Source organism: Piliocolobus tephrosceles, chromosome 20, assembly GCF_002776525.5.
Source record: "Piliocolobus tephrosceles isolate RC106 chromosome 20, ASM277652v3, whole genome shotgun sequence".
Taxonomy (NCBI): domain Eukaryota; kingdom Metazoa; phylum Chordata; class Mammalia; order Primates; family Cercopithecidae; genus Piliocolobus; species Piliocolobus tephrosceles.
Genome location: NC_045453.1, coordinates 40908483 through 40934074, shown reverse-complemented (window position 1 = coordinate 40934074; position 25592 = coordinate 40908483). Strand labels below are relative to the sequence as shown.

At 40.8% G+C, this 25592-nt stretch overlaps 1 protein-coding gene and 2 pseudogenes across 11 annotated transcripts in view; 2 read left to right on the top strand and 1 right to left on the bottom strand.

Annotated features, from left to right (window-relative positions):
* The window catches only part of KIZ (kizuna centrosomal protein), a 131661-nt gene that overhangs the window by 70787 nt on the left and 35282 nt on the right, over nucleotides 1–25592 (top strand). For all 10 annotated transcript variants that reach the window (XR_003306889.1, XR_003306890.1, XM_023191872.3 and 7 more), the window contains one exon: nucleotides 17775–17868. Coding sequence is in view for 8 of the 10 variants with exons in the window: in XM_023191872.3 (XP_023047640.1) it covers nucleotides 17775–17868 (94 nt within the window). In the remaining 2 variants the exon portion in view is untranslated. The remainder of the gene's footprint in view (nucleotides 1–17774; nucleotides 17869–25592) is intronic.
* LOC111526250 lies at nucleotides 4538–5091 on the bottom strand (annotated as a pseudogene). Its single transcript, XR_002726310.2, has one exon. The product of XR_002726310.2 is annotated as a 40S ribosomal protein S24 pseudogene (transcript).
* Nucleotides 13732–14166, top strand: LOC111526251 (annotated as a pseudogene).

Genomic DNA, 25592 nt, shown 5'->3' with positions numbered 1-25592 from the left:
ATTACAGAGCCTAATTGTATTAAATTTGGGGAAGGCATAAAGTTGTATGATAATAAGACATTTACCCTCATTGGGCCTCAGAAAATGACACCCCAAAGGGAAGGCCGCAGAAGTAAGTTTCTCTCTGATCTTCTCCCACTCTCCTGTACCTCAGCCTCATTTTCTCAGAGGTAAGCTATAGAAACTAGAATTCCTTTTCTTCAAAGTGGATCATAAAAACCTGAACCCATTTTCCCCAAAGCCAGCCATAAAACCTAAAAATATTACTCTAATTTCCCTCCTGTATTTCTGTGGTGGAATTGGCCATAAAGAAATTCTTTAACCTACCTTGTTTGATTGTGAGTTGTAAGACTCCCCATTTCAGAAGGGGTCCTGCCCAGTACCAGGGAGGAAGGAACACTGCACAGAGACGCCAAGAAGAATGAACAGACAGGCCTGGCTGAGTTTCCGCACTCAGTATGTTAGCATTCAGTCATACATACCCTTCTTGGCCAAGCACAGTTCTACATGGTTGTCTGTTCTTCATTGAACTTCAGCATAAAAATGGACAATCTTCTCAATATTCTTAGGTCTTCAGTCTGAAGGCTGCCATGTCACAGAAAACAATGATCAAATAAAAGTTGTTGTGTTTTCCTTTGTTAACCTGTTTGTTATAAGGGTGTTGACTGTGACCCTTATGGTGAGGAGGAAAGGGATCACGCCTTCTGCCCCTATACCCTCCACATTCTTTTGTTTTTTTTTTCTTTAGTAGATATTTAAAGCAGTCACTTTAGGTAGTTGGCTCCATAGTAAGCCCTGGAGATCTGTTTTGTATTTTATTTTATTTTATTTTATTTTTTTGAGATGGAGTCTCACTCTGTCACCCAGGCTGTAGTGCAATGGCGCGATCTTGGCTCACCACAAGCTCTGCCTCCCAGGTTCACACCATTCTCCTGCCTCAGCCTCCCAAGTAGCTGGGACTACAGGTGCCCGCCACCACGCCCAGCTAATTTTTTTTTTTTTTTTTTTTAGTAGAGACAGTGTTTCACCATGTTAGCCAGGATGTTCTCAATCTCCTGACTTTGTGATCTGCCCGCCGTGGCCTCCTAAAGTGCTGGGATTACAGACGTGAACCACCACACCTGGCCTGTTTTGTATTTTATTTTAAGAGACAGAGTCTTGCTATGTTGCCCAGCTGGTCTCAAACTCCTGGGTTTAAGCGGTCCTCCCACATTGGCTTCCCGAAGTGCTGGGATTAGAGGCATGAGCCACCATCCTGCGTGCTGTTTATACATCTCAGTTGGAGAACTCAGCCAGTACCCTAGTGACTACAGCCTTGTATCAGTGCTGATTTGGAAGAAACCCAGGGAAGTAAGCGTAAATTTTCCCAATCTTTACCTGCCCAGTCAGGAGGATTTTTTTCAACCTGAAAAAAACGGAACCCCTGTTCTGTTAAAAGGGTTAAGTTTGGGATCCATAGAATTGTGAAAGAGAGAATGTTACTCATTTCATAAAGGATGTCTGCCACCATTACAAATGATTCTTGGCTATTAAATATGGGTGATGGGTTCAGGAGGTTTAAGGGTGGAGAAAAAATGTGTGATGGGTTCTCTCTTTAAGGGTGTAGGGAAATACCTATTAAAAATTCTCCCAGGCCTTCCAGCTCTTCATTAAGAAACTTTTTTAAAAAGTCATATGGGAGGGGGTTAGTTCTGAACATTCAAATGTAACAGAATGATGAGGTCTGTTTAGAGGCCTGAGTGGGGAAAAGGCAAGGGTTTTGCTTGTGCAGCCTGTGCTACAATGAAGAGGACCTTAGTGCAGATGGACAGTGCCCTACCAAATGTAGCCCATAATTCAAGCTGTCAGCTTCATCACACTGTTTCCAGGTAAAGAGAAGGAGCCCTTGTTTGCTGACTCCTGGTCCACAGCCTGCCATGGTCGCCCCGCTCTGCTGGCCTTTGTGTTGCTGTCCCCTCCTTCCCTCCTTTTTGGCTTTGTGCTCCCTTCAAGTGGCCCCCTGGAAGGGACCACCCAGGGGGCTGCACAATGGAGACTGAGGTAGCCACCAAAACACAGGTTTTGTAAGACAGCCCTTTAAAAGAAAAACACTGTTTAACTATGTATGTGTTTGTCCTTTCCACAACTGTTTTGTGTGGCAAACAAAACCCTGTATACAAACTTCACTGTGGCCTCACATACAGCTGTTCCAGCCATCGGGTGTCAGACTTGAGATAGTCGCTTCCAGTTTATTTTCCCAGGACACTAATTCTTGTTGTGGTTTCTAGTTACATGCTTAGATTTATGGCCAAGAAACGTGATATCAAAACAAGCAAATTGTACTGGCTTTATTAAAGTATTTTATCAGTAGTCCTCAGAGTTGATGGCTGGGCATTGCTCTTGGGTGAAATTTGCCTGTAATGCTGCTTAACAAAAGCTGGCAGCCCGGAATTCAGTTCTCAATAGCCATTTACACCTCTGTAAAAGGATTAGCGCTAGCCAATTGTTACACTGTTTAAATCTTAATTTGCATCCTTATGGAGGTAGAGCTTCTACAGACCTCTAGTTCCCAGTTGAATTTGTGTATCTGTGGATGGGAGAGTCACTAGAGATTTATCTTATTGATGAGGGTGCTAAATTGCTTTGGGATAACTGGTATGCCACAAATATTGAATTAGCCTCTCAGGCAATAGTCTGCTTTGGTTCATTCATTATATTTTGTAGCAGTTGTGGTCCTTGAGTATTTGGTACCTGGATGCATTCTTCTACATCTGTTTCAAGTAAAAATTTTCATTGGTCTCAGGAGGATTTTAAATGTTGTTTATTGTAAGCAACAAATTTCCTTGGGAATTATATGCAAAAACCACAACCAGAACGTGATAGTGTTAAAAGTAATCTTTTTCTATCCAGACCATATGTTTTTAAAGACCAAAGCCTTTTTGTGTTTAGAATTGCCCTGTCAATAGACAACAGATGAAATTGTCTTTTCATAATGTAAAGATGGAACTACACATCAGTTTCAGATGCTCAGCCTAGGCCTGAGTGAGTTCTGATTGTAAGATGGAGGAGCAGGGAGGTGGACAGGGAGGGAAACTGGCAGGTCAGAAGCATGGCAGGAAGAGAGGGTATTAAACTACATTAAATGGATGAAAACTGATGGAGTTTGGAATGCTTGGTTGGAATGAAAACAAAGCTTGGGACATTTTAATGACCACCTTATCACTAGTTCTACTATTTTTCCCTCATAAAGCATTTATTCATTTATTCAACAAGTACTTACTAGGTATCCATCTCAGGCATGGTGTTAGCTGCTGAATTTAGTGATGTTGCACATGGAGTAAAAAGAATTGTCTTGGTTGCTGAGAGTAGTCAGGATAGTAAATATAATTTAAACAGACTTTGCAGCCTGCAAGTTTTCCATGTAATAGACATGCCAGGCAGAAGGAAAGTAGACACAACTGTTTATAAATAAATATTGCTCTTTTAAGAAACATTAAAGAAATTGAATGCATTGGGTGGAAGGGCTTTTGAGGGACTCCCCAGGAAAGGTGGTTTTGAGCCTATGGGGAAAGCCAGGCCAGGCATTCCTGGGGAGGTGAGCCACAGCAAAGGCTTTGTATTCCAAGAAAGCAACCACAACTAAATTATTTTTTGTTTTTTAACTTTGGAAAATTTTGAGGCAGTGACTGGATGTTCATTGATCCTCACAGAGGCTAAAGAAGTCATCATGGTTTAAAAATTAAAATAACTATGAACTAAGGAAGCCTGTTCATTTTGCTTTAATGTGTCTTTGTATACATGCTAAAAGAGAACAGAGGGGGGAAGCATCCAGAAAGGAACCTACCTTAGTAGATTTGTACCTGAAAAGAATTTTTAGTATATGAGGTAACCAACAAGTTTGTTTTGTTTTTTGGAGAGGAGGTGGGAGTTGTTTAAAAGAAAAAAAAAAGCAGCCCCAGACTGCTACCAGTATACCAGTAAAAGGAGTCGACTGAGAAAAGGCAGTAAAGCAGCCCAGAGCTCCCTTATCGAGAATGTTTTGGTTTATTCCACTCACAAACCCTCTTTGTTGGGAACTGTCCAACCCCAGCTCCTGCCAGCAGGGAAGTGTACACTGGGATTGGAAGAAGGGAAACCAGGGCTCCAAGGAGCAGGAGCAGGAGCAGGACGGAAGGTAGGGCCAAACCCATGAGAAGACAGAAGCTGAGTTTCCTAGCCAGTTTTTCTGTGTCACTGGAAAACAATTGGAATTGGAAACAAAGGTTGGCTGCCTTGCCTCTTCCCAGCTTTCTGAATACAGGGTATTCCTGAATTACGTGTTCATCACTTAGGGACCACCTCTCCAAATGACACCATTTTGTTGTTCATTTTGGGATTTTTTTTTTTTTTTTTTTTTTGCGTTGCGGTGGGGAGGGTGTTATTTTGTTTGATTATTAGCGACTGGGTTATAATATGTTGCCCAGGCTAGGCTCCAACTCCTGGGCTCTAGTGATCCTCCTACCTCCCCCTTCTGAGTAGCTGGGACTGCAGGCTAAAGCCACCGTGCCTGACTTGCTTCTTTTTTTTTTTTTTTTTTTTTTGAAAGTTTTTAGTGTATTAATCTGCTCGTGAAAAATCCAAAATGGACACAGGTAGCCTTTACTACAGCACCTTTACTCTTTCGGCTGTGATCCAATCTCCAGCTCACTTTTTGTCAGCACCAACATTGGCCTTTGCAGTCCCCCTGACTTTCTTCATTCTGTTCTTGCGTTCCTTTCGTTGCTTTCTTGAGGTCTTTTTCTTCTCATACAGGCCATGTCTTGCAAGTCTATGTTTGGGTTCATTTTTCTTTGCATAATCCAGGGAGTCATAAATCATGCCAAAGCCGGTTGTCTTGCCACCACCAAAATGAGTTCTGAATCCAAATACAAAGATGTCATCCGGTGTGGTCTTGTACATTTTGGCTAGTTTTTCCCGAATTTCTGTCTTAGGCACTGTTGCCTTCCCGGGGTGAAGAACATCAATGACCATTTGTTTCCTCTGAAGTAGTCGGTTGGTCATGAACTTTCTAGTGCGGATAGTTACGGTGTCATTCATGATGGCGGCCTATCTTCAGATAGTCAGGGAGGAAAAGAACGACTTGCTTCTTTTGAAATACAATTTCCTTCCCTAAAATTTTATTCTGGATGTGATCAACTCCAGTGCTCTGTGACTCTTCAGTCTCACTAAAAATACAGTAACAACATTTTATAAAACTTCTAAAAAGTAATATGTAAATTATGTAAGTATAAGTTTCCCTGAAAAATGAACTGACAAAAGGCAGATTGATAGGAGAAAAGACTTGGAAAATTTGTTTTGATATGCACAGCACAGGGGCATTACAGGAGAATGATTACCCAATAACCCACTGGGGTATGAATACTTTTTTACCCTTCTTCATAGGGGAGGGGAGATGGGGAAAGGTGGCAATTTGGGGGATAGTAAATGATTTTTAGGGGAAAACGAATGGACTTGAAGAACATATAGTGCCCTGGGACAAAGTCTGTTTGGCCTGCAGAATAGACAGTGGTTTGTGAGGAAATCTGTCCATGTGTGTTGACAGACTTAGTCCTTCCTGCAGTGTAAGTTAAGTTAATAAAAATTCAGAGAAGGGACCATAGGTGATTGTTTTCTTCTTCCAGCAGATTCAGACTTTAGGCAGATAAGGGAACTTCAGAGAACAATTGCATCCTGTGCTTTGGGAGAGACAGAGAATTGAAAGACGGGAGGGGGAATGGGGGAGGGAAGATCAGAGAGACCTTGCATCCCTGCTTCAGCCCAGCATTTCAAAATGCTGTATTTTGGGATATCAGCTTCTGAGCCCCAATGTTGGCAAACTTGTTACTACTTATGATCAGAGATCACCACACCATTTTGAGATTGCTCTTCCTTGGAGAAAATAAAATCTGCAAATCAAGCTTACTATGCTGCAACTGAAACACAAAAATTTAACTCACCAAAAAGATAACACTATCAGGAATACGTAAAAGTTACCTGGTAGGGTTAAGGAAAAGTTTATTTTCTGTAGCCTGCATACAGGGTCATCTTTGCCAAGAGGTAATTCTCAGTTTGCAATTCTGAGCAAGCACCTTTTCTCTCTTACTCACTTTAAAAAACCCTGTACCTTAATTTCAGTGTTCCCAATAGCCTGGAGTGGAGCTGTCTCCTAAATTCTGTGTGACTGAAAATGAAGCTAGAAAGCAATTATTTTTAATTTGGCCAAATTTTTTACATTTATTACATGCGTTAACTGTTGTTGGATAAGTTATGCATCTTTAAAGTGCCATTTGTGTCCACGAGTTACTTGTCATTCGGCGGGTTCCTCCACCTGCCAGATCTGACAGAGAACAAGGTGATGGTAGGGCTAGCATGTTGGTGCCAGAGACTGGACACGGGTTCCTCAGGCCAGTGTCCTTCTAGCTGGAATGATTTTGGCAGGAATGCACATAGAAAAAGGAATTGAGGTCTTGAGTTCTAAAATAGTTTCCGTGTTTTTTATGACGCATAGTCTTTAATATTTAATTCCATATAGTGTTTGAATTCTTTAGTTGAGTTCTTTTCAGCAAAATAATTGATGAATATTTTATAAACTAAAGTCTGCTATCTGGGAAGAGCACTGTTAGAAATCCTCAGCATAAACCAGCTCATCTTTTAGTCAGAGAAAGTTCCGAGTTAGAGTAGATCATAAGCGCTGTGCATAGTGCTTGTGGCCAGCTGATTGATCACCCAGTACCAAGGGGGAAACCCTGGACTGGTGTAACAACAACCATTAGAAAAATACTGTCAGCCAGGTGTGGTGGCTTATGTCTGTAATCCCAGAACTTCGGGAGGCCGAGGTGAGAGGATCGCTTGAGCTCAGGAGTTTGAGACCAGCCTGGGCAACAAAGCAAGACCCCATCTCATTTTTATTAAAAACAAAACAAAACAAAACAAAAAACTGTAAAGATAAGTGTGTCATATGAATTTCTTTTATCTGGGCTTAAGTTTCAGCTTGTCATTCAACATGTAGTATCATTAAGTTCTGTGCTCAGCATTGTGCTGAATGCTATGAGAAATAAAAGTAAAAAATTCAGAAGTGCAGTTGCTATTCTCACCAGGCTTTTGCTCTTGTTGAGAAGACTCAGCAGAGATGACTTAACTATGGAATAGCACAAGGTAAGAAGGTAAGATGGTGTCTCATTCGTGCTAAAGAATTCAGGGATAAGAAAGAGCCCTATGAGTAAGGTAGTCAGGGAAGCTTCTAGAGGGTCATGAGCTGAGCTAGTCTAAGTAAGCCTGACACTTAGATTGATAAGATCTGCAAAGAATAAAGGTTATCTGGCATTTGTCGTGGCAGGACAATCAAGCATTACTAAGCACTGGCATGCACGCCATGGTGGTAGTGAGGGGATGTTGGAGGAGTGCAGATTCTGGTAATAAGTAGGTGCATTCTGTGGAACAATTTAAAAACAATGATAAGAGCACTAAAAGTCAGTCTGCTTTCTGTTGTCACCATTCCTAAGCATGGCAAAGATAAAATACACCTTCCCAGGGAGGGAACCTGCTCCCACTGCAGCATCCACCAGCACCATGGAGTGTCAGCCAGTTTCCATTATTGCACAGTACTAACCTTTTGGAGGATATCCAAAACATTAAGCCATGGTCCTTGCTCCAGGTTTGCATCCTGGTTTGAGAAGTGGGACTAAAGGGAATCTAAGCTTGGAGATCATAAGCTGGTGGCCGCAGGCCTACCTTGGGCTGCAGATGGGTTCTCTTTGTCCCGTCAGTGTATAGGCAACCTTTTGAATTAGTCACCACATTTTAAAAATTGGGAGCTGTTAAATAAAAACAAAACTTGCAATTATAAACTTCCAGCTTCTCTTAAAAACTGAGAAGATCTAGGTTCACTAGGACACACACTCCCCAGGGGGAACTTTTGATGGAGGCACTGTCCCCAGCTCTCCACAGCCCCACCCCACCAGCAGGCAGCGTGGTCTCAGTTACCTTTCCTGTAGGCAGCTGAGTGCTCCCCAGGTGAGCAGTAAAGGACTGTTTCTTCCTCCCTTGCCTCACCTACTTACCTGCTCTTCCTCTGCCACCTACAACACAAGGTCAGTCTCCTGACTGGTCTCTGGGCCTCAGGTCTCTCTCCTCACCAACTCCATCCTTGCAGGGCTGCCTGCTGGTGGGGTGGGGCTGTGGAGAGCTGGGGACAGTGCCTCTGAAAAACACTGCTTTTGAGAAACCAGCAATGACTCAGAAATCCACAAGCTTGTTGCTGTATTCTTTCCAGAGTTTCATATTGAATTTAATTTTCCATTGCTATCCTACTGTCACCAACAGCAGCCCCTACCCAGCCAAACTTGTCTCCCTTGCTGGTCCCCACACCACTCTTACCCTGCCATTTCCCATCACCTTTGCCTGTGTCTCTCCTTAGTTTCAAATGTCATTTCCCCTCCTCCATAAAACCTGCCTGGCTCAAGTTCCTCCTCCTCAGTCAAGCCCCTGGGCCTCCAGTGATCTCTCTGTGTCTTCACTGCTTCATAATTCCTGATTGTCTGATGGCCTGCCCTGTGCCTCTCACCATTGATTACAGGCTGTCTTTTACTGCCCTGAAATTGGCTCACCATTGGGGGAACCTCTTAAGGGCGGGTGTTGTTCTGGGAATTGAGTGATGACAAGATAGAGTCTTCCAGGAAGAATTAGGATCCAGATTTTGTCTAGGCAATAAGAAGTATTCATAGGTATATAAGTCAGATAGGCCTGAAGTCTGGAAGCTTTGGGGCAGCAGAACCCAGGAGTGAAGGACCCAACTCAGGGTCTGACCTATAAGAACTAAGAATCCAGGCTTAGAGTTTAGACAGAAGCTTGGGAATTGGCAAGGAGCTGGAGCACCAACAGTGTGGATAAGAGTCAGGAATAGCACTTGAATTCTGTGTGCCTGTTATTGCTTCCTTCCCAGCATAAAGATACACTTCACAGTAGGGGCAGGCCCGAGTCTGCAGTTGTCACTCACCCTCCAATAGACCACGTCTCCTTCATCCTTGTCGCATCAGGCACGTAGTCATCAACTAAGTCCAGTAACTTCACCAACTGTAGTGCTATTTACAAATTAGTACTTCACAAATAACATATTGATTTATAAGTTGCTTTGTAACTAATCTTCATTTTCTTTTTGGATTATGTGTTGAATATTCCTAACTACAAATGTGAACAGCTCCTTTAAAGTAGAAACACTGTTTTGTCTTTTATATCTTCTCCTATAGCTTTTTAGAATCATGCATCCCCCAAAATAGACATTTTTTTAAAGATGGTAACTAACCAATCTGTTTGAAGGCTACTGTGATGCAATGGTAGACCTAACCTAAAACAGTGACCAAATTTTTAGACTCTTATCACTTACTCAGTAGACTGGATATAGATAATAAAAGATAAATCCCTCTTTCTATACCTTCTTATCCTGATTAAGAATAAAGAAAATTTTACTGCAATAGGATCTGAATGGAAAAATAATAGTCATTTTTCTACATTTGGAAATAGAGGACGTAACCTATACTTCAGCCAGAAGTTTTCGATTTCTTAGCAGTGACAATTTAAGTAAATTTCATATGAGTTGTGAGGATCTAACTTTGTTATGATTGACAATATAAAATTAGCCCTTTCTGCTGTTAAGATTATCTAGCATACCTATCATTCAGGTGGAATGTGGAACGAGATTGCCCAGCTGTGGATTTGAACATCATTAAAGTCAACAAAGGGTTAAAAGTTACTTCCTCTGATGGATTTAAAATTGCCGCATACACGCAAACAAGTTTTTCAAACTGCCCCATTTTATATCTTTGTTGAGAGACAGTATAGCTGCTGCATTTTAATGTCCAGATTATATTACAGATATATTTCAGTAAACCATGAAGAACCACCATAGATTCTAGAAGCTGGCGATCTGTGCTTAAATAAGCATCTCCTGCAGCACCTTTTTTTATTTTATAGGCTCTGTAATCACAGTGACATTCTGAAAGAAGACCTTGAAGCTCACAGAGACGCTGTCCTTCATCAGCTCCCAGGACTCCTACCTGGGGTAGCAGCTATGAAAAGCAAGTCAAGTCTTACTGGCTTGACATCCTCTTATGAAAGTTTCAATGCTCTTATTAAAATACATCTGCACTGTTTACTAGCAGAGAACAGATTATTACTCAGGAGTGGTCAGTAGATGCATGTCTGTGAAAGCCCCTCTGAAGGGACCTTGTTTGGCTGGCCGAGCGAGTGAGTGGCTTTGGGTCTGCTTAGCCTACACATAGCGCCGTCTTCCTCACCTGTCATGTGCCCCTTAGGCTGTTTTATGTTAAAAATATAAATAGGGAGGATATTTAGAGGATTCCGCTTAAATCTAGTACGCACTGGATTCTCTCAAAGGGTGGATGGAAATCAGGATAATAGTCTTTAAAGGGACCTTGTCACAAGAAAACGTCACTGGATTAAGTGGCTGTGTTTTTACGTTACCTTCTGCATCTGTGCTACTAATCTTGAAGCTATGGGAAATGCTGGAAATGACCTTCCCGGTCAGTAGCTTTTCAACCTAAGACCTTCCCGGTCAGTAGCTTTTCAACCTAAGGCAGTAAAGAGCAATGCAAGAAAACCCTCTTGCAGTTTTTATCATGCAGAATAAAAACCACAGTCTTAAAATAATCCTTTACAATGTAGTGGAAGAAGCTGGGTTGGGAGGAGTCCTTCTACGCTCTCTCGGTCATTTGGTGATTATGTCTTAGAAGGCTCTTTAACGAATCTCCCGTTTCTTTCTCAGTGCCTTTTATATCTGTTTATATACTATTTGGCATAAACCACAGTTGTGGTGTGTAACATGGGAAGGATATATGCATTTATAATTCTCTGTGCAAACTGAGTTGTTTAAAAAAAGGATTCATTTTGTGACTCTGTTAACCTAGGCTGCCAAACTGTGATTATGGGTGATAAGCCATGATGTCTGCACCTACTAGACTAACGATTGTTAGAGTTTCTCAGCATTCATAATAGAGCATTGATTTCCATTATGAAAGGTTGTGTTTTACATGACTATTGATCTACAATTATGTGTAAATCAGTCTTCCATAAGAAATGATCCTTCTTTATGACCACCACAAATTTTAAAATTAATATCTGGAGTCTTCAGAACTGTTTCTTTACCACAATCATTTTTTAGAGCCAGATAAAGAAGTCAGGAATGTTTTCTGCTGTCAGAATTATGTTCTGCTACAGTTAGAATTGCTGTATATGTTGTGACTGGGGATGCTGTTTAACGCACACTCATTATCACTGGTTCACTGTCTAGCCTTGAAAAAAGTGCCAAGTGTTTGTAACCTTTGAGAGACAGTAGTCAGGTCTTTAAACACAGATTCTTCCTAATGGATTTTAGTCACCAGGCTCCCCCGCTGCCCTCCTTGTTCTGGCTTCCTCTGTGCCCCTTAGCACCCAGAAGTGCCTGCTGGGAACCCCAAGTCTAAGTGAAATAGACCTGTCTGCTTTGTGATCGTCACCTGGCCAGTTTGATCACCCATTGCAGAAACACTGGTTTGGAGAGAATGATTTATTCTTATTCTTTAATGGTTAATAACTCTGGTGTCATAGAATTCTTTTTTCTTCTTTTTTAAGACAGAATCTTGCTCTATTGCCCAGGCTGGAGTGCTGTGGAGTGATCTTGGCTCACTGCAACCTCCGCCTCCTGAGCTCAGGAGATTCTTGTGCGTCAGCCTCCTGAGTAGCTGGGATTACAGGTGTGCACCGACACACCCTGCTAATTTTTTGTATTTTTGGTAGAAGATGGGGTTTCACCATGTTGACCAGGCTGGTCTCGAACTCCTGGCCTCAAGTGATCCACCCACCTCTGCCTCCCAAAGTACTGGCATTACAGGCATGAGCCATCACACCCAGCCTGGTGTCATAGAATTCTAATCCAGGCAGGGTGGAAAGGCTTTGACTGATTACATAATCCTTAAAGGAGTGTTTGGTGTAGCAGCAGCCCACATCTGTCTCTTTAATCTTGATCTGTAAAATGAGACATTTGCCCTCGTAGCATACTCTAGAGCAGCAGTCCCCAACCTTTTTGGCACCAGGGACCGGTTTCATGGAAGACAGTTTTTCCACGAACCGGGGTTAGGGAGGTATGGGCAGGGGCCTGGTTTCAGGATGGTTCAAGTACATTACATTTATTGTGCCCTTTATTATTCTTACGTTTTAATAGATAATAAAATAAGTATGTAATTCACCATAATGGAAAATTAGCGGGAGCCTTGAGCTTGTTTTCCTGCAACTAGATGGTCACTTTTGGGGGTGATGGGAGACAGTGACAGATCATCAGGCATTAGATTCTCATAAGGAATATGCAACCTAGCTCCCTTGCATGCACAGTTCGCAATAGGGTTCGTGCTCCTATAAGAATCTAATGCTCCCTGTGATCTGACAGGAGGCGAAGCTCATGATTCACCCTTCTGCCACTCATCTCCTGCTTTGTGGCCCAGTTCCTAGGAGACCACATATCAGTACCAGTCCGTGGCCTAGGTGTTGGGACCCCTGCTCTAGAAGATAATGTGAAGATTTCTGAATTCCTGCTCACAAAATGAAGCATCTTAAGAGAAAAAAAGAACAGACCCCTTTTGTCATCATTGTTGATTTATGTTATATCAAGGATTAAGACCTTCATATGGGCCAAGTGGCTTATGCCTGTAATCCCAGCACTCTGGGAGGCTGAGGCAGATGGATTGCTTGAGCTCAGGAGTTCGAGACCAGCCTAGGCAACATGGCGAAACCCCATCTCTACAAAAAATACAAAAAAATTAGCAAGGTGTGGTGGCGCACACGTATGGTCTTAGCCACTCAGGAGGCTGAGGCGGGAGGATCGCTTGAGCCCAGGATGTCAAGGCTGCAGTGAGCTGTGATTGTGCCACTGCACTCCAGCCTGGGTGACACAGCAAGATGCTGTCTCAAAAAAAAAAAAAATAACAAAAAGTCATATGCAAGGTTTACTATTATCATGTGGAAGACCAAGGTATTGTTTTTGAGAATTATGAATTATAAAAATATAATTCATGTTATTTAGAGAAATTGACTTAAAAATTGCTCATTATTGTCTTCTGGAAAACATTTTATTTATTTATTTTTTATTTTTTATTTTTTTTTTGAGACAGAGTCTTGCTCTGTCGCCCAGGCTGGAGTGCAGTGGCCGGATCTCAGCTCACTGCAAGCTCCGCCTCCCGGGTTCATGCTATTCTCCTGCCTCAGCCTCCGGAGTAGCTGGGACTACAGGCACCCGCCACCTCGCCCGGCTAGTTTTTTTGTATTTTTTAGTAGAGACGGGGTTTCACCATGTTAGCCAGGATGGTCTCGATCTCCTGACCTCGTGATCCATCCGTCTCAGCCTCCCAAAGTGCTGGGATTACAGGCTTGAGCCACCGCGCCCGGCCCAACATTTTAATATAAAAATGATTAATAAGTAGTTTTATCTTATGAGAAACATTATGAAACCATCCATTTATTTTTTTCCAGGTGCAACTAATTGTCTATATTAGTGGCTACCTTCAGATACAGTTTCCCAATTGTGTTCTCATGCTCATACTGAAAAATTGAGTCAGCTTTGTATTGTTTGGATTATAGTATATAAAAATCTCTAGTCTGCCTGTGTTCAGAATAAAACTCAGGGTATTTATTACTCTGCATTTAAAGTTAAGAAATGCTGGTTTTTCAGCTCTCTTCAAGGGTACCTAAAGCGAATTTGCACCAAAGCAGCAGCTCCATTGTCGCAGTTCTAGCTTCACCTTCACGGTGTTTCCCTTGGTCAAAAACGCACTAAATCGTCTCCAAGTTCGAAGCATTCAGCAAACAGTGGCAAGGCAGAGCCACCAGAAACGTACACCTGATTTTCATGACAAATATGGTAATGCTGTATTAGCTGGTGGAGCCACTTTCTGTATTGCTACATGGACATATGTAGCAACACAAATCGGAATAGAATGGAACCTGTCCCCTGTTGGCAGAGTTACCGCAAAGGAATGGAGAAATCAGTAATCATCCCAGCTGATGTAATAATGAATTGTTTAAAAAACAGCTCATAATTGATGGCAAATTATAGCACTGTGTACCCATTAAGATATGGCATTATTGAAGAAATAAAGTACATTTGAAACCTTCAAAAAAAAAAAAGAAATGCTGATAGATTTGTTTAAATTTCACTTTTCTGATTGGAAGCCTTTTCAAGTACATGAAATTAATTATAGACAATTTAAACCATATTCCTTTATTACATTTTTAATTAAAGAACTACCTGACATTAAACTTTGTTTTTTTATGTGTCATCAATGTTATAAATTTTCCAACGTAAAGTAGAAAAAACAGAAAAATCTCCTTTAAATCCTTTGTACCACTTTGTACATTTTCTGATGTGGTATATTTTTGTAGAGCCATGGGCAAAGCTCCCTTTAAGGAAGCCATGGCTCTTGCACTTCTGACCTGATCTATCCCAAAAGAAATCTGCAGGTCAGCTTGCTTTTGTGCTTTAAGGGTTGCCTTAGTTGTTCAGAAGTCACAAACCCTAGGTGCTGTACCTCCTTCAACAGCTCATTTTCTGTTTGACTTGCGCAAGTCAATTAATCAATGTTGTCCTTTTGTGGGAAATAAGTATAATAATTATAGGAAACCTTAGCTAGTTTTTCATGCTAGGACCCAAAGGGTAGATGCAATTGGGTGGTGTATTAGTAACAAGAGTCTTGACTTGGTTTTGCTTCTTCAGAAAATCATGTGTATTAGACACCAGAGGGACCGTTCTTTGATAATTTGACTCACTTAGTTGATAATTTGACTCACTTAGCTGTGTAACTAATTTAATTTATCCTAGTTAAACTTGCTTTCAAGCAAAAAGCATAGTTGACTTACTTATTATAATAAATATACCTGCTGAATGGGCTAGAATTTGCTGATGACTGGTCAGTGCATTTTCCCAGCAGGGCAGTCTGTTAAGAAACCAAATATAGATGCAAAGGTCAAAACAAAGGAATTGGGTAGTTTAATGACATCATTGCAGTACGGTGGTAACCAAGAAAGGCAAGTTGCTGAAAGGTCTTTCTATCAAACTAGTCAGAAGCCTTAGAATCAAAGGATTCCAATGATTCATCTCACTTTATTCAAGTCCTGAAAAAAATAGGGTTAGGTCAGGCACAAGTTATAACAATTAAGATTTATTAAGGAAGGTTCTGAACTGTACCTAGACTTACTTCTTTTTCCAGAGATTTTATTATGAAATTTTTCAAACATACAGAAAAATAAAAGGAATCGTACAGTGGATATCCGTATACATGCCACCCAGATTGTACTCCTGACATTTTATTGCACTCTCATATTTGTTTATCCATTCTTCCATCAATCTCTTATTTTTATACATTTCTAAGTAAGTTGCAGACGCTAATATACACTTAACTTTTTACCTTGACATTTTTTAACATTTGAAGTCTCATATACCCATTACTCAGACCCACCAGCTGCTCACATTTCATCAGTCTTGTTTTATCTCTTTCCCTAACGCTTTTTTTCTTGAGTAGTTTAAAACAGACAACATATCATTTCACTCACAAATACTTGTATCTCTAACATATAAGGATTTGAAATACTATCATTTAACATAATCAACAAAATTCTTCAGTTTATCTAATACCTAGTCCTTGTCAGTTTGCCTTGTTTATCTGAAAAAATGTTTTTCTATATTTGTTTTGTTTGAATCAGAGTTCAAATAAGGTCCACATATTACAATTGGCTATGTCTCTGAAATCTCTCTTAATTTTGTAACGTTCCCTCCCTCCTTTTTTTATAGTATTGATTTGTTGAAGGAATTGGGTCACTTATCCTGGAGAATTTACATGCTCTATTTGGTTGGTATGTTTAACCAGTTCCTCTTTACTCTTTATTACCTGTAAACTGGTGGTTAGATCCAAATGTGTGATTAAGTTCCAGGCCAGTTATTTTGGCAAGAAAATGTCATGGGTGGTGCTGGTACTTAAAATTGGGCAGCACATGATGCGTGGTCACCCCGTGGTTAGTGATACTAAGACCGATCTGTGGGTTCAGATGTCGGAAGGTTGATGACTCCAGTATAGAAGTTTACTGTTATGTAATTTTCACAACATTATGACCATTTCCTAGATATATTCATTAATTTGGACTTACAAAATGGTGACTTTTCTAATTCGATCATTTCTTCTGCATTTATTGGAAGAACTTTTCCTTATCAGCTACTTGGTGACTCTGAAATGTATTTTTTGACCACAAAAGCAGGATAAATGCTTTATTCTATTTCTTTATTTACTAATTTGCAGAATAATGAATTGTTGCCCTACCAGCCTCCAAAGGTTTTACAATTTATTTTTATTTTATCTTTATTGTGGTTTAAAAAAACATAAAATTCACCTTCTTAACCATTTTCAACTGTACAGTTCAGTAGTATTAAATATCTTTACTTTGTTGTACAACAGATCTCCAGAACATTTTCATCATATAAAATGGAAAATCTATACACATTAAACAACTCCTCATTTTCTCTTCCCCCCAGGCCCCAGCACCCACCATTCAACTTCTGTCTTTATGAATTTCACTGTTGTAGGTACCTCATATAAGTGGGATCATACAGTGTTTGTCCTTTTCTGATTGGCTTATTTCACTTAGCACAATGCCCTTAAGATTCATCTATGTTGTAGTATGTGACAGGATTTCCTTCCTTTTAAGGCTGAATCCAAAGGTTTTATTTTTATTTTTTAAATTTTATTTATTTATTTTTAGATGAACTCAAGGATTTTCATGTATTCCCTGTGTTTCAGTCCATTGCAGTTAGTATCCTTTTGGGGCTGAAATCGTCCCATCATTGACAGTGGGAGCTTCCTCAAGATATCCCCTCCCCACCTTCAGTTCTTTTGATACAACTTTGAGAGCTTCCTTACTTTCTGGTACCCACAAGATGTTTCAGGTTCATCTTGTGTGTTTCCTGCAGACCTGAATAGGGCATTTCTTTAATGAACTCTGGTTCCTTTTAGTATATAAATACCACAGCCTGGGCAGCAGTATAGGCTTACTTTTTAACGCTTTCCTAATATCTTAATTTTTAAAAACCTGTAGGTAGACCATGGTAAGAGTGTAGCAAAACAATTGCTGTCGAGATGAAAATGTGGTATTTTTCTCTTGACTACATGTGGAAGACTGACCATCTATGCAGTGATTCAAAACCATTGTTGTACTTTAGAATCACTCTGTGAGCCTTAAAAATCCCACTGACCAGACCAGGCATGGTGGCTCACGCCTATAATCTCAGCACTTTGGGAGACCGAGGCGGGTGGACTGCTTGAGCCCAGGAGTTTATGACCAGCCTGGGCAACATGATGAAAGCCAGTCTCATGACCCAGTCTCTAAATAAATAAATAGATTAAAATTTTAAAATAAATTTTTTAAAAAGCTCACTGGCCAAGCCGCACCCCAGACCATTTTTCCTGGACTCTGTAGAGGTGGCCCCAGGCACCCAGATTGTGCAGAACTCACCAGGTTGTTCTGTGTGCAGCAAAAGTTGAGAATACTCACTTAGCAATGAGATAACCAAAGTTTTTAAAAGTTAAAAAAAATGATACTTGGACTCAAAACTTACTTAGTCCAGAATATGTTGAGTTCCAGACTTTTCTGGATAAACCACCTGCTACTAACATAATTGAGGCCTTTAAAAAAGTAGGAATCTTATAATATTACAAATCTATAGTGAGTGTTCTGTTTCTGTTTTATAGACCTGGACAAGCACCAGACTCAGGCGTACCGAGGGCACCAGTGGGTCAGCATGTTGCCACCTTGAAAAAACATGATAATTCTCTCAAAGAAGAGGTAGGTAGCTAGACTGTCTGAAGTTTTCCCAGTCACAAATGTGGACCACAGAGCAAGGTTAGTAATTTTTATTTAAAAAAGAAAAAAAAGGAAAAGTTTTGGCCGGGTGCGGTGGCTCATGCCTGTAATCCCAGCACTTTGGGATGCTGAGGCGAGCAGATCACGAGCTTAAGAGATCGAGACCATTCTGGCCAACATGGTGAAACCCCATCTCTACTGAAAGTACAAAAATTAGCTGGATATGGTGGCATGCGCCTGTAGTCCCAGCTACTTGGGAGGCTGAGGAGGGGAATTGCTTGAACCCAGGAGGCGGAGGTTGCAGAGAGCCAAGATCACGCCACTGCACTCCAGCCTGGGTGACAGAGTGGGACACTATCTCAAAAAAAAAAAAAAAGTCTCCAGATGTGCCAGTTATTCATTTGAGGAAATGTTATGTATTTGCAAAAAACAACGATAAGAAAAGTAGTAAGTGAGGTTTTGTGGTTGGTTGGTTTTTAACTTTCTGACCTCAGGCCTTTTGCATAATGTTTTATGTAGGCATTCATTTTCCAGGAAATTTCAAAGCGTCTTATAACCCTCTGGTTTTTCATCTCCACTCCATACTTTAGAAATACTGTATAGTCATGTCAATTCAGCAAATACCTATCGATCCATTACTGTACACAGGTATCAGCCCAGATCCATTGGAGGGAAAGAGACAAATAAAATGTGGACCCCCCCTCCTTCTGGGGTGTGACATGATGGGATGCATGTAATAAGAAAATGGCAAAAATATGGGCTTTCAGGAAAGAGAGCCAAGCCAAGACTCCTGGAGAAGCAAGGAAGGCAGAGGTCATGATGGAGGGAGTACAGGGGCATGAGAAGTGATCCTTAAAAGATAGGCTTTTGACGGTATGAGTTGGAGGGGACAGAGGCGACAAGAAATGGCAGCTATGAGCCAGAGAGCACACTGGGAAACCCAACACATACTCAGGCAACAGAGCCATCCTGAGGCTGAAGCGAGGACTCAAGTCTGGGGATGGTGAGAAGGAGCTCAAGAAGTAGTTGCTGGCCATGGTGTGCTGCATCCAACACCAGGCCAGGGAGACTGTGTTTGGTTTTGTAGCTTTTGAAAAGCCACTGGAGCTTTTTGAACAAAGCTGTGATAGGAGTTCTGCAGTGCCTTAGGGAATTTCATGTTTGGTTTGGGACTGAGACATTGAAGGAGGGAGCTCTGCAGTGGTTCAGGCAAGAGGAAGGAGAGGCCTTGGGAGCTGGTGCCAAGAGAGAATTTGAAGATGCTGAACAGAACATGGAAACAGATGGAGCAAGTTCCCAAGGAAATTATGAGGGGAGGAACCAGAAGCCCAAGTTTAGAGCATGTGCATTGGCATATTCATTCCTCATTCCCTAGAAAAGTCACATTCAGGGAAACAGCCTTCTGGGTTGAACATCTTGGGAATGTGTCTTGTTTCAAATCATGTTTTTTCATCTTTATATATAATATAGGATATTCTGGCTTTGATTCTTTTTAAGGTTTTTTAAAATTATTGTCATGCTCATAGTTCAAGGATTATATACCTGCACCTTCTGGAGTCAAGCTTTGCTGCCTTTGTCCCGAAGTCACATGCCCACGTGGCTGTGCCATCTAGAACCCCTGGCATTCCCCCTCCAGCCTTCCAGAGCACCTTCAGTCCCCCTCAGACCCCTCTTTCCTTGCCGCTACAATTAAGAGAGTAGTAGGACTTCTTTTTTTATAGCATTTCAAACATACATATATTCAGTGATAGGACGGACGCACTAATTCAGTGCCCACAACCCAAATTCACATGTGTTGTTACCATTGCACCATATTTGTTTCTGACCCCCTCTTCCTCCTCTTCCTCCTTTCCCCCATCTTCTTACCCCCCCTTCTCCCTCCTTTCCTCCCCTCACTTCACCCACCTTCCTTCTCTTCTGCTCTTTCTCTCTTCTCCCTCTTCTCAAACTTCCTTCCCTCCCCCTTCCCCCTATTCCTTAGGGGGAAGAAATAAATTATTACGAAGATAGATACAGCCCCTTGTATGCTTCTCACAGATTTCATGCCCCTTTTCAAAGATAACCTAGATCCATTCCTTCTTTGCTGATGAACGTAGATCTTTTTCGTTCGCTTGCTTGTTGGTTTGTTTTTTCAAGACGGAGTCTTGCTCTGTTGCCCAGGCTGGAGTGCAGTGCCGCGATCTTGGCTCACTGCAACCGAGGCTCACGCCTCCCGGGTTCAAGCGATTCTCCTTCCTCAGCCTCCCAAGTAGCTGGGACTACAGGCATGTGCCACCATGCCTGGCTAATTTTTTTGTATTTTTAGTAGAGACAGGGTTTCACCATGTTGGCCAGGCTGTCTCGAACTCCTGACCTTGGGTGATCCACGCCCCTCCCTCAGTCTCCCAAAGTGCTGAGATTACAGGTGTGAGCCACCACACCCAGCTGATGAACACAGATCTTAAGAAAGATACTGTTTGGGTTTTATTGTCCCTTTGAGTAGCACTGTCTTGTAACAACATTGTTTTCCATGCTTGTTCACTGCAAGTACATCACATCTCAGGCGTTTTAAGGGTGAAATAAGTGTTGGTCAGCTGTCCTTTGCTATCTAATCTTTTTTTTTTAATGATATTGTTTATATTAGAAAACATGGTCCAAGTCCCAAACAACCAATCTACTCAATTTTTCCAATAATAGGAGGGGTTGCTGTCCAACTAATACCTAATGAATAAAATTATATTCTGCTTCCCCAATAGATCTTTGTTCCTTTTTAGATCGTTCTGATCTCATTTTAGGGACAATCATAAAAATTACCAATAGATTAATGACAAAATCTATCCTTAAAAATGGAAGTAGGCCAGACGCGGTGGCTCACACCTGTAATCCCAGCACTTTGGGAGGCTGAGGTGGGCGGATCACGAGGTCAGGAGATCGAGACCATCTTGGCTAACATGGTGAAACCTCATCTCTACTAAAAATGCAAAAAATTAGCCGGGTGTGGTGTCAGGCACCTGTAGTCCCAGCTACTGAGGAGGCTGAGGCAGGAGAATGGTGTGAACCTGGGAGTTGGAGCTTGCAGTGAGCAGAGATTGCACCTCTGCACTCCAGCCTGGGTGACAGAGCAAGACTCTATCTCAAAAAAAAAAAAACATGGAAGTAAACAGGTAATTTCCCATCCAGTTAAGTTGTGATTGAAGAGATGCACAGTCCCAAAGAACAGTATTACCAAAATGATGCAGGTGGGGCACACCTTGTGAACTGAAGGACAAAATGCTTTTGTGAGTCCTAAAACTGTTTTGGTTTACATGTCATCCTTTTCCGATTAGTAAAATAAAGTGTCTTTGAGTTGTTTCTGTGTATTGAAACCATCTACACATTTAGTAAATACTACGGGTTAAATCTCTCTCTTTAGATAAAATCTTAAAAGTAAGTGATTTTCAAAATTTAAAAAAGCTGTACTAGAAACTACTTGGTTAAGAGTCTAATGAAGCTCAGAAATATTTACTTTGATCTCTTGGGTAAATGGCTAATTAAAAAGCCGCATGTAAATGATGTTTACCTGTGGTTCCCTGTGCTGTCAGCCCGAGTCAATCCCTTCTCTTGAGTAAATACATCATCAAAGCCGCAGAAACGCAGATTATGTTCCCTGGAGACCAGATAAGGTCCGCAGTGCCCACACAACCTATTAGGCAATTACATAATTGAACTGCCTGCTTTTAAATCAGAAAAATTTGTAATTACTTTTTGTGGAGAAAAAGATGATTTGGGTGCTTCATTAAAATACAAGGTGCCTTAATATTACTTTTCTCCCAAGTGATACCTGTTTCCGCCCTGGAGAACTTTGTCACAGCAGAGCAATCTGCTGGTGACACTCATAGAGTAGATTGGGTCCTGCCCCCACCATATACACAAACCAGTTTTATTCACCAGGAAGATGCTTTCCCCAAATGCTGGACTGTTTTCTTGTTCTTATCTCCTGAATACTCATTTGCTGGGTCATATGAATATCTTCCCATTTAAAAAAATATTGCTATACAGGTAAAATCCCTTCATTCCCTTTAATGTAGAACCTAAGTGTTGATGCTTGCATTTCTCTTTAAACACCAAGAAGTTACTTCCATTGTCCAAGAGGAATATTCTTGAACCTTGAGGAAGAGTCAGTTAAATCTGCATACTAGGGGAAGATATCATCTGCTGTCCATATCCATGATTTTTGATTCTTTTGCTTTTCTGTGTCTGTGTTAGTAGCACTGGTTTGCATATAGAAGTGAATTTAATTTTATCAGATGCATTTACATTCATTTTCTCTTTGTATTGGTACCACCAATAGCAGAAATTGGATTTCTTTAGAGCTAGCATATGTTTTCTTTCAAAAACAAGCATTTTTTAAAAAATCTTGAAATAGTAAGATAAACAAAAAGAAAACTGGCCTTTATCCTACTATTCTACTATTTATATACAACTCTGTTAACATTATGGTGTATGTTTTTTAATATTTAATATATTGATATGGAAGGCTGAGGTTGGTGGATCACCTGAGGTCAGGAGTTCAAGACCAGCCTGACCAACATGGTAAAAGCCCGTCTTTACTAAAAATAGAAAAATTAGCCAGGTGTAATAGCACACACCTGTAATGCCAGCTACTTGGGAGGCTTAGGCACAAGCATTGCTTGAACCTGGGAGGCAGAGGTTGCAGTGAGCTGAGATCGTACCACTGAACTCCAGCCTGGGTGACAGAGCGAGACTCTGTTTTTAAAAATAATAATAATAATAATTAATAAATTGAAAAACGTAGGTTGCTTTATTTGTATACATAACCTTGTGTTTTTTTACCCCCATTTGCTGCAAAGTGAACTCTTTCATACCATTACATGTTCTATTTATATCATTTCAAATGGCTTTACAGAGGTCCCCTGTCCACTGTCACTTCAATCATTTACCTGTTGTTCAACATTTGTTTCTAATTTTTCCTCTAGTAAAAAAGTTTCAGAGAATATCTGTGCAATTCAGATTTTACAACTATCTATAATATTTTCTTATAATGAATTCCTAGAGGTAGAATTACTAGGTCAAAAGGTGGGTATATCTTTCAGGCTTTTGCTATGCATGGCCAGATCTCACTCTGGAAGGGTCATCAGAGTTATCAGTAATGGATGAAAATAACATTTCTCTGAGTTCTTTATGAAACTAGATACTATCAACTTTTTTTTTTAGGGGCACCAATTTGAGAGATGAAAATGACATCCAATTTTTTTTTGTTCATTTGACCTTTTTATTACAATTGAGGTCGAACTTTTTCTCTACCTATTTATTAGCCATTTGTATTTCTTTTATCATAATCTGCCAGCTCATGTTCTTTGCTCATTTTTCTATTAGGTTAGTAATATTTTTTCTTATTGACTTGCAAAAATTTTTTAAATATAAATTTGGAAATTTTGTTACTACCTTTTTAGCAGTTTAATTTTTGTCTTTTAATTTTCTTAATGGTGTTTTGGACACAATGTCTTTTCTATTAATATCTTACATCTGTCTGTTTATACATTTGAATATCACAACCGTAAGTTTTTTGATATAATTTAAGAGTCAGCCTAGATGATTCTTGGGGTTCTAGACATAGCAAGATTAATATTTAAACTGAACATGGAGGAAAATTCTAGTAGAACTGGGCTAATAAAGAAATAGTACTGTAGGTATAATTCATAGAATGGTTTATCTGCCATAATGTCTGAAATATGGAAGTATCAACATCAGTCATTCCACAAATAGTGTGTGCCCTGGCATTTAATTTCCAAGCTCTTTCTCCTGGCTCCTGGTAAGGCTGAAAAGTGAGGGCATAGTTTGTTGATACTGACTTAGGCTTCAGACTGCTGAGAACAATGAAACAATCTCTAGTTTTCTCTTCTGGGCTCCAAAAAGAGAGCCTTTATTAGTAACAGGTAAGTTGAAACCCATGCATAGTTTATTCATAAGCACTATCAGAAAGCCTGTGGTAAAATTGTTGTCTAGTGACATTTTTTCAGAGAATTAGCTCCAATTTGCAGAACCCATTTAGTCCCAGCATGAGATGTAATAAAGCAACCTGTTAACTGTTCTCTGAGCTTCTCTATGTGTTAGTGTTGTCAGTCTCAGACTGCAAACTCCTTCAAATTGGAGGTTTCCTTTGAAATACACTTTTCTGGAACATCTGCAAGCAGTACATCTTGAAAATGTATTACAGATGTTTTCCTGACTGCAGAAGTTGTGTTTGCCAGGCGCAGTGGCTCACACCTGTAATCCCAGCACTTTGGGAGGCCAAGGAGTACAGATCACCTGAGGGCAGGAGTTTGAGGCCAGCCTGGCCAACATGGTGAAACCCCGCCTCTACTAAAAATACAAAAATTAGCCTGGTGTGGTGACACACACCTGTAATCCCAGCTACTTGGGAGGCTGAGGCACAAGAATCACTTGAACCTGGGAGGTGGAGGTTGCAGTGAGCCGAGATCCCACCACTGCACTCCAGCCTGGGCAAGAAAGCGAGACTGTCTCAAAACAAAGTTGTTTTTGACTAGAAATCTATGATCTATCCTTGTCTCTCCTTGTCTGAGACTAACTTTTGTCTTCATCCCTGCTTATCATCTTTGAGAAATTATCTGTGGAATTATCTTAAAAGATAGGTTCTTTTATAAACATTTCTATCAAAAAAGTAACAGAAATCCTGGAGACAAGTATTGAGCAGTGAAGATAAATGGGATAAAATACAGATAGTCCCTGACTTCCAATGGTTCAACTTACATTTTTTTGATTTTATGGTAGTGTGAAAGTGATAGGCATTCAGTGGAAACCATACTGCAAGTACCCATACAGCACTTCTATCTTTCTTTTTTAGTACAGTATCCAACCAATTACATGTGAAAATCAACATTTTATTATAAAATAGGCTTTGTGTTAAATGATTTTAGCCATCTGTAGGCTAATGTAAGTGTTCTGAGCAGTTTAGGGCAGGCGAAGCTAAACTGTGATGTTCAGTAGGTTAAGTGTGTTAAATACATTTCTGACTTTACAATTTTTTCGACTTGTGGGTTTATTGGATGTAACTCCTTCATAAACTCAAGGAGCGTCTGTGTACAAAGTAAATTAAACTAGCAGTGCAGTGTGCCCACCACATTATTTACCTCACCGTGGAAAAGAGGGCTCAGCGCAGAACTGTTGGCAATGGCGGTATTCTTGTCAAGCATACAAGGACTCATTAGAAAGGTGTTTGTAGTAGATTCCAGAAACAGGTGCAGTGGTGCAGTGGTCTGTTTAGGCAGTTGGAATGGGGACAGTGATTGGAACCAACCTTGGCCTGGCCTTCAAGGGCAGGACCCTATGCCTTCCCCCTACTCTGCAGAAATGGGAATACTGAGCAAGTCATCCCAACAGAGTTATCACAGTGGAGTGAAATCCAGGGACTAGTTTCTAGAAATAAAGGAAAAGCCCCTGGTCACTAGAACTGCACCACAGAAAGGTCCTGGCTGCAAGGCTAACTTGACACCAAGTTCTTTGGCCAGGGGGACTCGAACTCCTTAAATCCCCCTAATCAGCTACTTCAGCTCCTAGGGTAGACCATGGGTCCAGGAGGTCAGCCAGTACTAGGGAGGGCAGAAGGCAAGAACCCTGCAGGGATGTCAGGACTAAAGGTAGTTGCTTTAAAGTGTCTGAAATGCCAAACATGCAAGGCCAGACCTTCCATGCTCTGCTTTAGTGAT